Raw genomic sequence first — 15,153 nt, 5'->3', positions numbered from 1 at the left:
TACACTCCAGTCCAGACAACAGAGTGAAACCCTGCCTCAAAAAATAATAAATAAGCATACGTTTGTGAGCTGTATTTTGCCTTTTCTTATTCCGGTGATTCTGTTTATTTTAGGATGTGAATTCAAAGAGTCTTCTTAGATTTGGGCTTCATACCACAATTGAGTACTGGAACTGTGTGATTTCTTAGCGTGGGGGATGGGTGATGAGGAAACCCAAGATGTTGGGTTTGGGGTTAATTTGAGGTTTTAAGTTAAAACCTTTGCTTTTGTCTGGATGACTATTTTTATATTTAATTGTGCAAAGGTTAATTTTTTTCTAAAAATAGCATATATAACCACGAAGCTTCTGCTGCTTCCCGTGTAATATTACAGGTGATGAAAACAAATTAAACTAGCTTAGTCATTATATTTTGTTTACCTGAAGTCATGGGGCTTCAAACATATTCTTTGGAAGGTGCTTCTTCTGCAAACCCATTTATTCTGTATTCCCTAAAGGAATTTACACTCAGTAGTGGCTCTGTAAATAATTGTTGAGGCCACAGTTCTGAATTGTATTGTCTTCCAACAGCCACCCCTGAGGTATGCCCTTCTGGCCTTTTGTGTTGCCATTATTCAGGAAGCATGTCAGTGCCCTCAGTTGCCAGCATCTCTGTGCAAGCTCTTCTTCCTTTCTTTAGTCTTCCTTAGTTGGCACGAAAAACATCAAGTCATGAAGTATTCCTTCTAATCTTCCTAGAACACATCATTTGAGCAATATTATTGTTATAGGACTTTTTCCTTAGGTCAGCTAAAGACACACAACCACGAAGAATTAGGTTCCCAGACAATTTGAAGGTTAGGGAAGGGCAGAGTTTATTGGGTATAAAGGAAAACACTCAGCAAAGCAAGAGAGGTTCCTGTTAACAGGCCCCTGTCTCACAGATTGAATCCCCAGATTACCATACCAGATCATGAGAAGCCCAGTTCCATTTCCCTGCAAACAGCACAGACTTCCCGAGGCTCCACCCATTTTCCCAGTGAGCAGGCTGGTCGGAGTTTCTCTGGGGACCCCTTGGCTGTCTCATAGAGTTCCTGATGGTGTGTCTATTACTTTTCTCATTAATTCAACCTTAGTAACTATTGAAATTCTTTTTACATATCTAAAGTTAATATACTATCTTGATTTATCTTGGTGGTTCCTTTTCCTCTCCCTTGTCTCTAGATTTTGTAGTGCCCCAAGAATCAGTCCTTGGACCGCTCCACTTTTCTGTCCCATTCTCTAGGACAGGAATCTCATCCAGACCCATAGTATTAAATACCATCTGTGTGATGATGGCTTCCATATCCATCTGTGGTCAAGACCTGTCCCTTGACTTCTAGACTTACATATCCAACTGCCTACTTGACATGTGTAATAGGCATCCTTAACTTGGTATGTGTCTAACTGCACTTCTGATGGTCCTCCACAAACTAGCTTCTCCCGCAGCCTGCTCTCTCAGTTAATGACAGCTCTATTCTTCTAGCTGCTTGGGCCAAAAACCTTGGTACCACTGTTGACTCCCCTCTCTGTCCAATACCCAACATCTGGTCTATTAGCAAATCTTGTTACTTCTATCTCCAAAATATATCCAGATTTGATCACTTACACCATTCCCTCTGCCACTATCCTGGTCCAAATTATCATTCTTGCCTGTTTTGTTGAAATAACTTCCTAATTGGTCTCCCAGCTGCTTCCTTTGCTTCACTGCAGTCTGTTTGTAGCATAGCAGCCAGAGTTACCCTTTTAACAGTTCCCTTGGTTCTTGTAATTTTTCTGTTGAAAATTCTCAAACAGCTTCCTGTCTCACTCAGAAGAACTCAAGGCCTACAAGTAGCTGCATGATTTGGTCCTGCATTACTTCTCTGCTCTCATGCTCTACCATCTTTTCCTTGCTCATGCATTTTGGCTGCATAGCCTCTTTCCTGCTTTTGAACGTGCCCTTCCTTCCACCTCAGGGCCTTTATACTTGCTGTTTGTCTGCATAGAACACACTTCCTCTCAGTATTGGTAAAGCTAGCTCTCTTACTTCCTTCAGGTTTTTACTCAATGAAGCCTTCCCTGGCCAACTTGTATATCTTATTTTTCTGTCTCCTGCATTGGAATGTAAGATGAAAGTTGGGATTTTTGTCTTGTTTTGTGTACTACAGAATCATTAGGACCTATATGTAGTAGGTGCTTACACATTTTGAAATGGATAAATGATTCTGATTCTCATAATACATTTTTATTTTTATTTTTATTTTTTTTGAGACGGGTCTTGCTCTGTCACCCAGACTGGAATACAGTGGCCTGATCTCGGCTTACTACAACTTCCATCTCCCAGGTTCAAGAGATTCTCCTACCTCAGCCTCCTGAGTAGCTGGGACTATAGATGCATACCAACATGTCTGGCTACTTTTTAAAGTTTTTGTTGAGATGAGGTTTCACCATGTTGCCCAGGCTGGTCTCAAACTCCTGGGCTCAAGTGATCTACCCATCTTGGCCTCCCAGAGTGCTGGGATTACAAGCGTGAGCCACTGTGCCTGGCTCCCATAATTTTTTAAAATTAGCTGGGCATGGTGGCGCATGCCTGTAGTCCTACCTACTCAGAAGACTGAGGTGGAAGGATCACTTGAGTCAAGGAGTTTGAGGGTGCAATTAGCTATGATTGTGTCATTATACTCCATCTTGTGTGGTAGAGCAAGACCCTTCGAAAGAAAGAGAGTGAGAGCAGAAGGGAGGGAGGGAGGGAGGGAGGGAGGGAAGGAGGGATGGAGGGAGGGAGGGAGGGAGGGAGACAGGGAGACAGGCAGGCAGGAAGGAAGGAGAAAATAACCCTAAATTTCTGAAATACAGGGCAATCTTACAAATGCATGAATAATAGTACTACTTTAAGAAACTACTGTTTTCCCATGGAGACAACAAACATTAGCTACTTCCATCCGTAGGAAACAGATTTGATTACCTAGCTTAGTATAAACCAGGAGCTAAAGTTCTCTGGGTTAAGAGCTATGGACCAGTGTTCCAGATGTCACTGAGTCATTATGTAATTTAAGAAGAATAACAATATGACTTGGTTTGCCAGGAGCAATCTCAGTTTAGCTCTTGTGTTAATTATTAATAGTACTTGCAAGGTTCCCAATCTGGATGATAGAATAAAGTCATCCTAAAATGGTGCTTGCTTTTGACTAGTGATTGTAGTGTACATTGAAATTCATGCATGATAAGAAATCTGTAAATGCTATTTGACATTTATTGAGCATATTTTAGAACTCGACTTTGTTCAGTTTAGAGCTATCAGAGTCTCAAACATTTTCAGTCAGTCTTGAGTAGTAAATATAGTTGAAGGGTGTATGCTGAATGACCTTTTTTTTTTTTGAGACAGAGTCTCGCTCTGTTGCCAGGTTGGAGTGCAGTGGCGCAATCTCGGCTCACTGCAACCTCCACCTCCAGGTTCAAGCAATTCTCCTGCCTCAGCCTCCCAAGTAGCTGGGGTTACAGGCGTGCACCACCACGCCCAGCTAATTTTGTATATTTAGTAGAGAGGGGGTTTCACCATGTTGGCCAGAATGGTCTGTATCTCCTGACCTCGAGGTCTCAGACTTCATTGAGAGTCTGATGAAAGTTCTGAATCCACTGCCCAGAAAAACACATATTCAAAATTTTTACAAATAATTTCAAGAGATTAATGACTTCCCATACCCTTTCTAGAACCGCTATTCTGATGACCATTCTCCCTGCTTTGAGAGAATGCCTTTCAGAGACACTGTTGCACTAGTAAAACCTTGATTATCTGGTATGTTAATGGAACCTTTTAGAAAAAAAACAGTTTTCTCTACGCCAGTGTAAGCACATGTAGAAATGTTTATACAAATGGTGTTTTACTGTGTGTATTTTTTGACAACTTACTGTTCCATGGTATTATATACAGATGTACTTCATTGTTTTCAACTTAATTCCTATATTTTGCAGATTAAAAAAAAAAAACAACGTATCAGGAAGTTGCCTCTACAAAACCTGAAGCAAAAAAATGCTTAAGATACCTTTTTTTTTTTTTTTTCGTATTTTTAATAGAGATGGGGTTTCACCATGTTAACCAGGATGGTCTTGATCTCCTGACCTCATGATCTGCCTGCCTTGGCCTCCCAAATGTTGGGATTACATGTGTGAGCCTCTGCACGTGACCCAAAAAAATGCTTTAGATATCTTAACAACCAAAGATCATGGGGTGCACGTCTTACCATTTATAGTATAAAACTGAATTTCCACATTAGCAAAATTTGAAAACTGAAAATTAACTCATGATCAGCTTGCCAAAATCTGACCAGAAGGAAATTTTTGAAGATAACTCATCACAAAAACACATGTACTCTATGCAGAATTTTTTCTTAAGTCAGTAAAGAAAATAAGGAAGTGCAGAGAAGCAAAAAGAAATATTCTCTATGGTGAAATCACTCAAACTATCACTGCCAACAATGCATTTCATTTCTCTATATCTATATGTAAGTTTTGTTAGTTTGCTTATTTTTACATGTTATGATACTGTATATATAAATTTGCCTCCTGTATTCTTCCTTACTATTTCAGTTATTTTTTCTATATTCCTTTGATTTAGAGTGGTAGATGAAGAATTACTAGGTCAAAAGTTATGAATTTTTTTGATACATCTTATCATACTGCTTTTCAAAAGTATTGTACCAATTTATACTTTTAAGCAGTCAGGTCTGATACTGCTAATTTCACCACACCTATGCTTGGATTGGGCATTATGATTTTAACACGTTTGTGATCTCAAAAACAAGTGAAAGGTTCCTCACTGTTCTGATTTGCAATTCTTCCATTTTTCCATGATATTACACATTTTTCCACAAACACATTACTAGTTACATCTTATATTAAAACATGATTTTACATGTTGAAAGACCTCCAGTTGGAGAAAAATAGCCCCTTGTAAATAAAACTTTAACAGAACATGTTCATGATGTGATGTTTCTTTTTTTTTTTTATGTTTTAGAAGGCTAAATCTCACTAGATGTGATATTTCTTTACTACAAAGACAAACAACCATTAGTTTTTAATTCAAAGTCAGTCATCTAGGTTATCATGTTGAAATTATCCTCAAGATGTGAAAGAAAACTATTTTAAATGCTTAGTTTAATTAATTGTCAACAACTTAGCCACATGTGGTGATGTGCCTATCGTCCCAGCTACTAGGCTGGGTAAGGTAAGGTGAGGATCCCTTGTGCTGGGAGCTTGAGGCTGTAGTACGCTATTATAGAGCTTATGAATAACCTCTGCACTTCAGCCTGGGTAATAAAGTGAGACCCAGTCTCTAGGAAAAAAGAAAATGATTACAAAAGGAAAAGAAAACAAATTTTCACAATGGGAGAATGTGGCTTATTATTAAGAAATGCCTGATACATAGTTTCATTGATTTTTTAAAAAGTAGTTCCAATAGCAAAATAATCATAGAAATTTAAGATTTTATCAGGAATAATTAATTTTTATTAAGGTCATCTTATTCCAAGTTATTTTCTTCTTTTCAAGGTATCACAGATGTCGTAAGAATCCGAATCCTCCAAAAGACAGATGATGCTGAGGTTCCTGGGAGAATCAAAGAGAAATGTGCCTCATTTGCAGTTTGAAAAAATGCCATCTGGTGTATTCACTAATATATAGTAAAGTAATAATGATAAAATATCTTTTCATATATTAGAATGTGTACTTTTATATATGTTAAGTAATTCTGGATTTGACATTCTCATTTAGAGAAACCTATTACATTTTATTTTTATTTTTCAATTATAGTCTTTCATTTATGTATGGTCTCCAATTTAGGACTTTTCCATAGTGCCAAAGCCATACATATTCAGTAGAACATCAATAGGTTATATCAGAACACTTTATTATAAAATAGGCTTTGTGTTAGATGATTTTGCTCAACTGTAGGATAATGTAAGTGTTCTGAGCATATTTAAGGTAGGCTAGCATTTTGAATTTACAATATTTTCAATTTACAGTAGGTTTATTGGGATGTAATCCTACCATAAGTTGAGAAACATCTCTTTTTATGTGTCTAGTATGATTTAAGTATTTTTACAGCTGGGCGCTGTGGCTCACGCCTATAATCCCAGCACTTTGGGAGGCCGAGACGGGTGGATCACGAGGTCAAGAGATCGAGACCATCCTGGTCAACATGGTGAAACCCCGTCTCTGCTAAAAATACAAAAATTAGTTGGGCATGGTGGCGCACGCCTGTAGTCCCAGCTACTTGGGAGGCTGAGGCAGGAGAATTGCTTGAACCCAGGAGACAGGTTGCGATGAGCTGAGATCGCGCCACTGCACTCCAGCCTGGGTAACAAGAGCGACTCCGTCTCAAAAAAAAAAAGGGATTTTTACATCATTAGCCAAACATTGTTAGTAGTATAAATATGATTAATAAAAAGGTGCATGACTTTCCTGAGGGAGATTTTTAAATTGCCTTTGAGAATAAACTCATAAGGTCTACCAAGAAAATAAATGTTATAATGTTTCAATTTGCTTCTAGGAAATAATTAAATTACTGATATTTTGATCAGGTTTTACTATCTACTAGGCCCCTTCCATCCATTCTTATTAAATTCTCAAAATAATCCTTTGAAGAAGGGACGTAACCACATTTTACAGTGACTCGAACCCTACCAAACAAGTGAGAGAGCCTGGAGCCAAATTGTCAGACTCCAAAGCTTTTTTTCAGTGCGTCACAATGACAAAGGGGTGGTTTTCTTTCACCCAAGAATGTGCTTTCCTAGAGATTTTTCTAGATAGAATATTATGTAATTTGTTTTGAGGGTTTTTTTTCCTGGCTGTCTTAAAGATTATGCTAGCTTTAGAACACATGCAAACAGCTGCAGCTCTGTGATTAAAATGTTAATGCCACTAGACTAGTGTTATGAGAATGTTAATAGATAACTCTGCTGCTACTACTAGTTACATATGATCCTTATAGCATTGCTTCCCCTTCCATTTCTATTTAGGAGGTGAAGAATCTTTTAATAAGGTAGAAAGTTGCTTTATTTAAACTTGTGCTGTAAAATGTTTGTGATACAGTAAAATTGATATGAAAAATAATTTCTTATTCAAAGTCCATTGTTTGATCTAGTTCTTTTAATAAAGGAACTCTAGTTGAAGTTTCAAGTAGCCAGTGAAGTAGGAGAGAGTAAAGGAAATAATAATGGTGAACTTCTGTTACCCAAAGGAAATATTTTTAAGTGGTTTACTTTTTCCATTAATATAAATTTCATTTGGAAAGATTAAAAAAACAAGTTTGACTGAATTTAATAAATCAGAAATATTTACCAGGTTTGTCAATGATGTATTCTTGAAAAATGTTTGGTTTTCTTTCAGGTTGACTTATATCCAAAATTCTACAAATTTTTAGCTATGTTATAAATGTAGAAAGAAGTGAGAAACAAATAGAAATATAATGACAAAGATTTTTCTTCCAAGTACCAAGCTCTACTAAATAGGGATTATCCTAAGACACCCAAACCCACGTACTTATGTGTCAGTACTTTGGCGAATTAACCTTGACTTTACTGTACTGGTAGTATAGATGTACACTGTACTTCCTGAGATTCTGCTTTTCATGGGTTGCTGATTTTTAATTTTGCTAAATAAGCACATATTTCATCACCAGCATCACCTGCTCTCTGTTCCACCAGCCACTCTCCCCCGCCCCCAGGGATAAGAACCTGTTATCCACCATCACTACCATTTTATGAAAGATCTATTTATTTGTTTGTCTTGCAGACATTTTAAAATTCATAAAGTGGAATGTTTCTTTAAATTAAATACAGTTAGCTTCATGAAAAACGCACTACACAGTTCTTGTTCAAGCATTATTGGTGAAACCACCAGAGGGCACTCTCACCCAGGGTTTAGTTTGAATATCTCACCCAAATGTGACTTTAAAAGCACTTAATTAGCAGAGAATTTGGATGTTCCTTAGTAGAGAATGACTAAGAGAATAAATGGTAATAGTGAAATTAAGTGCTGGAATATTCTGAGTAGGCCAATAACAAAAATTGATTTTTTTTTTTTAAGACAAGGTCTCGCTCTGTCACCTAGGATGGATTGCAGTGGCACAATTACAGCACACTGCAACCTCAATATCCTGGGCTCAAGCAGTCCTCTCACCGCAGCCTCTTGAATTACTGGGACTACACACCTGTGCCACCACACCTGACTAATTGTTTTCATCTTTTTATAGAGATAGGGTTTTGCTATGTTGCCGAGGCTGGTCTTGAACTCGTGGGCTCAAAGCAATCCACCCGCCTCAGCCTCCCAAAGTGTGGGATTACAGGTGTGAGCCACTGGGTCCAGCCTTATTTTATTTTTTTTAAAGATAATATTGTTAACGTTGTATACCTTTTTCCTTTGTGTTTCTCTGCAAAATATATTTCAAAAATAAAAATGAGAGCTCATAACCTTTTCCCCTTTTTTTTTTTTTTTAAAATAGAGATGGGGTTTCCCATGTTAGTCAGGCTGGTCTCAAGCTCCTGACCTTGTGATCCACCTGCCTCAGCATCCCAAAGGGCTGGAATTACAGACGTGAGCTACCGTGCCCGGCCAACATATGCTATTTTGTAATACTTTTTTCACTTAATAGGAATTTTTTCCATATCAGTAAATACTCTGATTTAATCGGTGCATATTATTCTATAATCTGGATTGTCATAATTTACTCCCTACTATTAGACATACTCTTTGTTTCTGTTTGTTTCATCTTGTAAATAATGCTGTTATTAACATCCTGGTGGATTATTACCATTTTCTTTTTTTTCAAAATTTTTTAAATTTATTTTTTATTTTCTTATAATCTCATTAGAAGCTGGCAAGGTCACTACTGTTTTCTTAGATTTGTTTCTGTAAGTGTGGAATCAGAAGGCATCCATTTTTAAAGTCAGTGGTTTCAACTGCTTACTTTTTTTTTTTTGGAGATGGAGTTTTGCTCTGCCCAGGTGCCCAGGTTGGAGTGCAGTGGCGCAATCTTGGCTCACTGAAACCTCCACTTTCTGGGTTCAAGCAGTTATCCTGCCTCAGACTCCCAAGTAGCTAGGATTACAGGTGTGCAACACCATGCTTGGCTAATTTTGTATTTTTAGTAGAGATGGGTTTTCACCATGTTGGTCAGGCTAGTCTCGAACTTCTGACCTCAAGTGATTCAACCGCCTTGGCCTCTCAAAGTGTTGGGATTACAGGCATGAGCCACCGCGCCTGGCCTGAACTGCATACTTCTGACAGCAGTATATGGAAATATTTTATTTTACTTCTATTAGAATTTTAAAAAATCTTTTTCAATTTAGCAGGCAGGGAATGGAAAATGTTTTAATTTGATCAGCCACTTTAAATTTAGTATATGTCTCATTTCAAAGCATATGAAGTATACAAGTTTCAGGTCCTAGCTTAAACCTATAAGAACCCTTATTATTGCCGTATTTCCTTTGCAGCACTTTACCATACTGTGTTTCCTTTACCTTCCCTGCACAACATTATATGGACCCTCAAATGTAACTTCTTTAGAGGAACTGGATTAGATTCCATTGTTAACCTGCAATACTGTGTATCTCTCCATAGCACTTAATCAAAGTTTGTAATTAGGCATCTTTTTATGTGATTATTCGATAAATCTCCATCTCCCCTACTAGACTTTAAGCTCCATGACTTCTAGGGACCCTGTCTGACTAGGTGTATCGCTGTTCCTACCGCCTAACATTGCCTAACACATTCATTGCTTCACAGGCATCTGAATATGGTTTTGTAAAAGAAATTGCTCTAGTGCACAGGATTTTGAGCTAAGGATTTCATGAATGGGATTTGGGGTGGGGATATCTAGGAAATTCCTGAAATTATATAGAATTTTGAGAATGTGTGTTTGTGTGTTTTCCTAGGAATAGAGTATGTAGTTTCTCAGCAACTCATTAACATCTGCGTCACATCATGCCCTAATTCTACTTGCCTATAGCTAATTACCTAATAAGATTAGAACTGGAATGATAGTGATATGCAAAATACCATGTGTGGTTTCCACATATTCTAAGAAGCATCTTTAATTAGATTCCAAAAATGTTCAAGAAGAAAAAAAAGATATTCTGTGCCCTCATTTTGAATGGATCTGGGCACTTCAGGTAAACCCTTACTCAAAGAGTACTTTTTCAGTTTCAGTGTGTGTTTTTAAAATTTCCGGAAGATAAGTCAAGTTGAATATCAGCCCACAAACACTGGTAGTAAGCAAACTATTTTATTTGCTAAAGGCATAAATAAATGTCTCCTTTGCTTTTAAGCAAAGGGAATGCTCCCTCAGATTTTTTTTTCCCAGAAGTTCAAAATAACTTGCTCATAGTCTTCCCAAAATAATTTTCAAGCATTTTAGCACCAAAGAAAGATCTTCCCAATTGAGCTCAGCCATCAGCCCCCTATTTTTTAATGTGCTGTTTAACCTTCTGAATGTGAGAATATTTTGAATGCACTGGGAAGAAATGCTCAGGGACAATATGTAATGTGCTTTCTAGTTTTGCACAAAAGCATTCATTTTGATTTAGTAACAACCTCATACTTAAATAGCATCCTCCTGCAGAAATGCTTCACAATCATGACTGCTTAAATTCTTGCCATGTTGCTTGTAAATGAGCTCTTGTTTTTAAATGGAGCAATGGAGGCAGAGTCTCACAGTTCTTATTAGATATGAGAACAGAAAGTAGAAACCTTAGCATTACTTCTGAGTCTTTTTTTAATTTATTTATTTGAGACAAGGTCTCACTCTGTCGCCCAGGCTGGAGTGCAGTGACTCCATCTTGGCTCACTGCAAGCTCCACCTCACAGGCTCAAGCGAGTCTCCTGCCTCAGTCTCCTGAGTAGCTGGGATTACAAGTGTGCACCACCACACCCAGGTAATTTTTTGTATTTTCAGTAGAGACGGGGTTTCACCATGTTGGCCAGGCTGATCTCAAACTCCTGACCTCAGGTGATACACCCACCTTGGCCCCCCAAAGTGCTGGGATTACAAGGGTGAGCCACCACACCCAGCCTGTTCTGAGTCCTCAATTCAGCAAGAATGTCTTTTTTTTCTAAGTGTTTCGCTCTTGTTGCCCAGGCTGGAGTATAATGGCACGATCTCAGCTCACTGCAACCTCCGCCTACCGGGTTCAAGTGATTCTCCTGCCTCAGCTTCCCAAGCAGCTGGGACTACAGTAGAGATGGGGGTTCACCATGTTGGTCAGGTAATAATCTGATGGTTTTCATTTGCATTTCTCTGATGATCAATAACATTAAATTTGTATTCATATACTTGGGCACGCATATCTTTGGGGAACTATCCGTTCAAATCACTTGCTCTTTTTTTTTTCTTAGCACTTAAAAAAGACTTTATGCAGGCCAGGCACAGTGGCTCACGCCTGTAATCCCAACATTTTCAGAGGCCGAGGCGGGCAGATCACAGGGTCAAGAGATCGAGACCATTCTGGCCAACGTGGTGAAACCCTGTCTCTACTAAAAATACAGAATTAGCTGGGCATGGTGATGCATGCCTGTAATCCCAGCTACTCAGGAGGCTGAGTCAGAATAATCACTTGAAGCTGGGAGGCAGAGGTTGCAGTGAGCTCAAATTGCACCACTGCACTCCAGCCTGGTGACAGAGCGAGACTGTCTCAAAAATTAAAAAAAAAAAAAAAAAAAAGACTTTTTGCCAGGCACAGTGGTACGTACCTATAGACCCAGCTACTCAGGAAGCTAAGACAGGAGGCTCACTTGAGTCCAGGAATTCTGGGTTGTAGTGAGCTATGCCAATCAGGTGTTTGCACTAAGTTCAGCATAAATATGGTGACCTCCTGGGTCACTGGGACCTAGGGTTGCCTAAGGAGGGTTGAACTGGCCTAGATCAAAAATGAAGCAGATAAAAACTCCTGTGCTGTTCAGTAGTGGGACTGCACCTGTAAATAGCCACTGCACTCCAGCCTGGGCAACATAGTGAGACTCTCATCTCTTTAAAAAACAAAAAAAAACTTTGGTTTTTTTTTTTTTTTTTTGAGACGGAGTTTCGCTCTTGTTACCCAGGCTGGAGTGCAATGGCGCGATCTCGGCTCACCGCAACTTCCGTCTCCTGGGTTCAAGCAATTCTCCTGCCTCAGCCTCCTGAGTAGCTGGGACTACAGGCATGCGCCACCATGCCGAGCTAATTTTTGTATTTTTAGTAGACACGGGGTTTCACCATGTTGACCAGGATGGTCTCGATCTCTTGACCTCGTGATCCACCCGTCTCGGCCTCCCAAAGTGCTGGGATTATAGGCATGAGCCACCGCGCCTGGCCAAAACTTTGGTTTTTAAAAGCAGTTTTAGGTTCACAGCAAAATTGAGAGGAAGGTACAGAAATAACTTATAGATCCTCAGTGCTCCCCTCCCCCATGCTCAGCCTCCCTCATTATTACCATCCCCCAGCAGAATGGCACATTGGTTACAATTAATAAACCTACACTGACACATCATTCTCACCCAAAGCCTATAGTTGCCATTAGGGTTCACTCTTGGTGTTGTACAATCTATGGGTTTGAACAAATGTATAATGACATGCATCCACCTTTAGAGTGTCACACACAGTCTTTATACTATCCTAAACACCCTCAGCTCTGCGTGTTCATCCTGTCCTCCCCACTAACTCCTGGCTACCACTGGTCTTTTCACTGTCTCCATAAGTTTTTCCTTTTCCAGAATGTCATATAAACGGAATCATACAGTATATAGCCTTTTCACATTGGTTTCTTTTACTTGGTAATATGCATGTTTCCTCTATGTCTGTTCACAGCTTGATAGCTCATTTCTTTTAGCGTTGAGTAATACTCCATTGTTTGGGTGTACCACAGTTTATCCACTCCCCTGCTAAAGGACTTCTTAGTTGCTTCCAAGTTTTGGCAATTATGAATAAAATTGCTATAGACATCCATGTGTAGGTTTTTGTGTCCATTTAAGCTTTCAACTCCTTTGGGTAAATACCAAAGAGCACGACTATTGGATGAATGATAAGAGAATGTTGAGTTTTGTAAAAGACCACCAAACTGTCCTACAGAGAGGCTATACCATTTTGCATTCCCCCAGCAATGAATAAGTGTCAACATCCCTGTCAACACTTGAAATATCCAAAAAGACCAACCTGTAGAACAAAGAAAGCTAATAAATTACCTTCTCTTGCAACTTGTTTGATGTACCATTAATATATAGATACTGCTAATATGGCAATTATTTAATTTACATGCTATTTGAATATGATAGTAATATGAAGGAAGAATTCTCTTTTTTCTGCTTTGTTGCCAAAAAATAGCTAACTCTAAACAACAGAAAAATGTGAAATAAATTGTCAATAAATGCGGTTTGAAGCTTTGTGTAGGAATACAATTGGATGAATAGCTGCAGTGGTAAGAAAACATTCTGGAATAGTTCCCTAAATTAAGGAACTTGTCCTAGAATGTAAATCAACATACTCTATATTTGAAAAAGTCTTGGTAGAAAAAGCGTATCAACTGAACTGTACTGGTATTCTCAGTGACTTAGTAAAGACTGTAACTTGTGTAATGGCTAATGCAACAAGTTTGAGATTATTCTTTTTATTATGTAATAGTTTGGAAAACTTAAACAACTGATTACATTTAGAGATATGATGGTTATCTAGAAGGAAAGTTCTGTTGAACATATTTGAACTTTTATTGCTGCAAGAAGCCAGTTTGGTTTCAGCTTTATAAAAATATACATTGGGCCAGGTGCAGTGGCTCATGCCTATAATCCCAGCACTCTGGTAGGCCAATGCAGGCAGATCTGAGGTCAGGAGTTCCAGACCAACCTAGCCAACATGGTGAAACCCCACCTCTACTGAAAATACAAATATTAGCTAGGCATGGTAGCACACACCTGTAATCCTAGCTACTTGGGATACTGAGGCAGGAGAATCACCTGAATCCTGGAGGTGGAGGTTGCAGTGAGCCAAGATTGTGCCACTGCACACTAGGCTGAATGAAGAGTGAAACTCTTGTCTCAAAATAAAATAATAAAGATATAAATTGGCCAGCTAGAGTTACCATCAATTATCTGAAGACACTTCTGATAGCTTCAGATTTCTTTCATACAAGGCAGGAAAGCAACATGTTTTTCAATGGCAGATAAAATCAAAGAGCAAAAGCAAAAGGTAGAAACTTGAAAGATCAGAGTTTCTACAGATTGTTATTACATGTTCCATAATTTAACAATCATCATTGAAGTTGGTGATTATCTTGATACTGATACTGCATATCTGTAAGAAGTAATCAAACTATTGTGAATTTGATAGAATGCTTGAAGTTTTATTTTCTAACAAAAGAATGCCTACATATGGCAAATTCATAGATCTGGAATCCATTTATTTCATCGAAAGAGGATTTAAATTTAATTATAAATTTATATGCTACATTGTTCTAACAGGCAACTAATGAGGGATTAAAAATGAATTTTGAAGATACCACACCACTTGCTTCATTTTGGATAAAAGTTAAAAGTGAATATTCTGAGTATGCTGAAATTATTTAAAAAAATTTTTTCCCATTCCCACCATTATCACTATGTAAATCTGGTTTCATCTTATGAATAATATTAAAGCAAAATGTGGAAACAGTTTAGATATACATTGCTCCATGAGAGTAGCATTATTGTCTAACCTGGACTACGTATTTTAACGAGAAAGAAACAAGCTCATTTGTCACATGTATTTTTTTTTTTTTTTTTTTTTTAAGAGAGCGAGAGGGTCTCATTCATTTTATTGCCCAGGCTGGAGTGCAGTGGTGCAATCATACATCGCTCACTGTAACCTTGAACTTCTGGGCTCAAGCAATCCTCCCACCTCAGCCTGCAGTTAGAGCTTCAGGTGTCTGCCGCCACACCTGGTTAATTTATTTTTTGTAGACACTGGATCTCCCTATATTACCCAGGCTGGTATCAGACTCCTGGCCTCAAGTGATCCTCCCATGTTGGCCCCACCAAGTGTTGGGATTATGGGTGTGAGCTACCTCGCTTGCCCTAAAAACTTTTAATATGCATTGTGTTTATTCAAAGACCATATTAATGGTCTAATAAACAGAATCACTACTTCAATTGTAATC

General features: G+C 38.4%; 1 protein-coding gene across 3 annotated transcripts in view; it reads left to right on the top strand.

Annotated features, from left to right (window-relative positions):
- Nucleotides 1-11,466, top strand: part of MRPL42 (mitochondrial ribosomal protein L42) — a 48,682-nt gene extending 37,216 nt beyond the window's left edge. For 2 of the 3 annotated variants that reach the window (XM_012469334.2, XM_012469333.2), the window contains exon 6: nt 5,546-7,340. In XM_012469334.2, coding sequence (XP_012324757.1) covers nt 5,546-5,591 — 46 coding nt within the window. In that variant the 3' untranslated portion in view covers nt 5,592-7,340. Of the gene's footprint in view, nt 1-5,545; nt 7,341-11,132 lie in introns of those variants that run through there. The other variant, XR_010342944.1, reaches the window with a different exon arrangement.
- The last annotated feature ends 3,687 nt before the right edge of the window (nt 11,467-15,153 follow it).

The sequence above is a fragment of the Aotus nancymaae genome, unplaced genomic scaffold (genome assembly GCF_030222135.1).
Source record: "Aotus nancymaae isolate 86718 unplaced genomic scaffold, 86718_ANA_hifiasm-v0.15.2.pri h1tg000016l, whole genome shotgun sequence".
In the NCBI taxonomy this organism is placed as follows: Eukaryota; Metazoa; Chordata; class Mammalia; order Primates; family Aotidae; genus Aotus; species Aotus nancymaae.
Note: the sequence above shows the minus strand (reverse complement) of the source record. Positions and strands in the feature narration are given on the sequence as shown.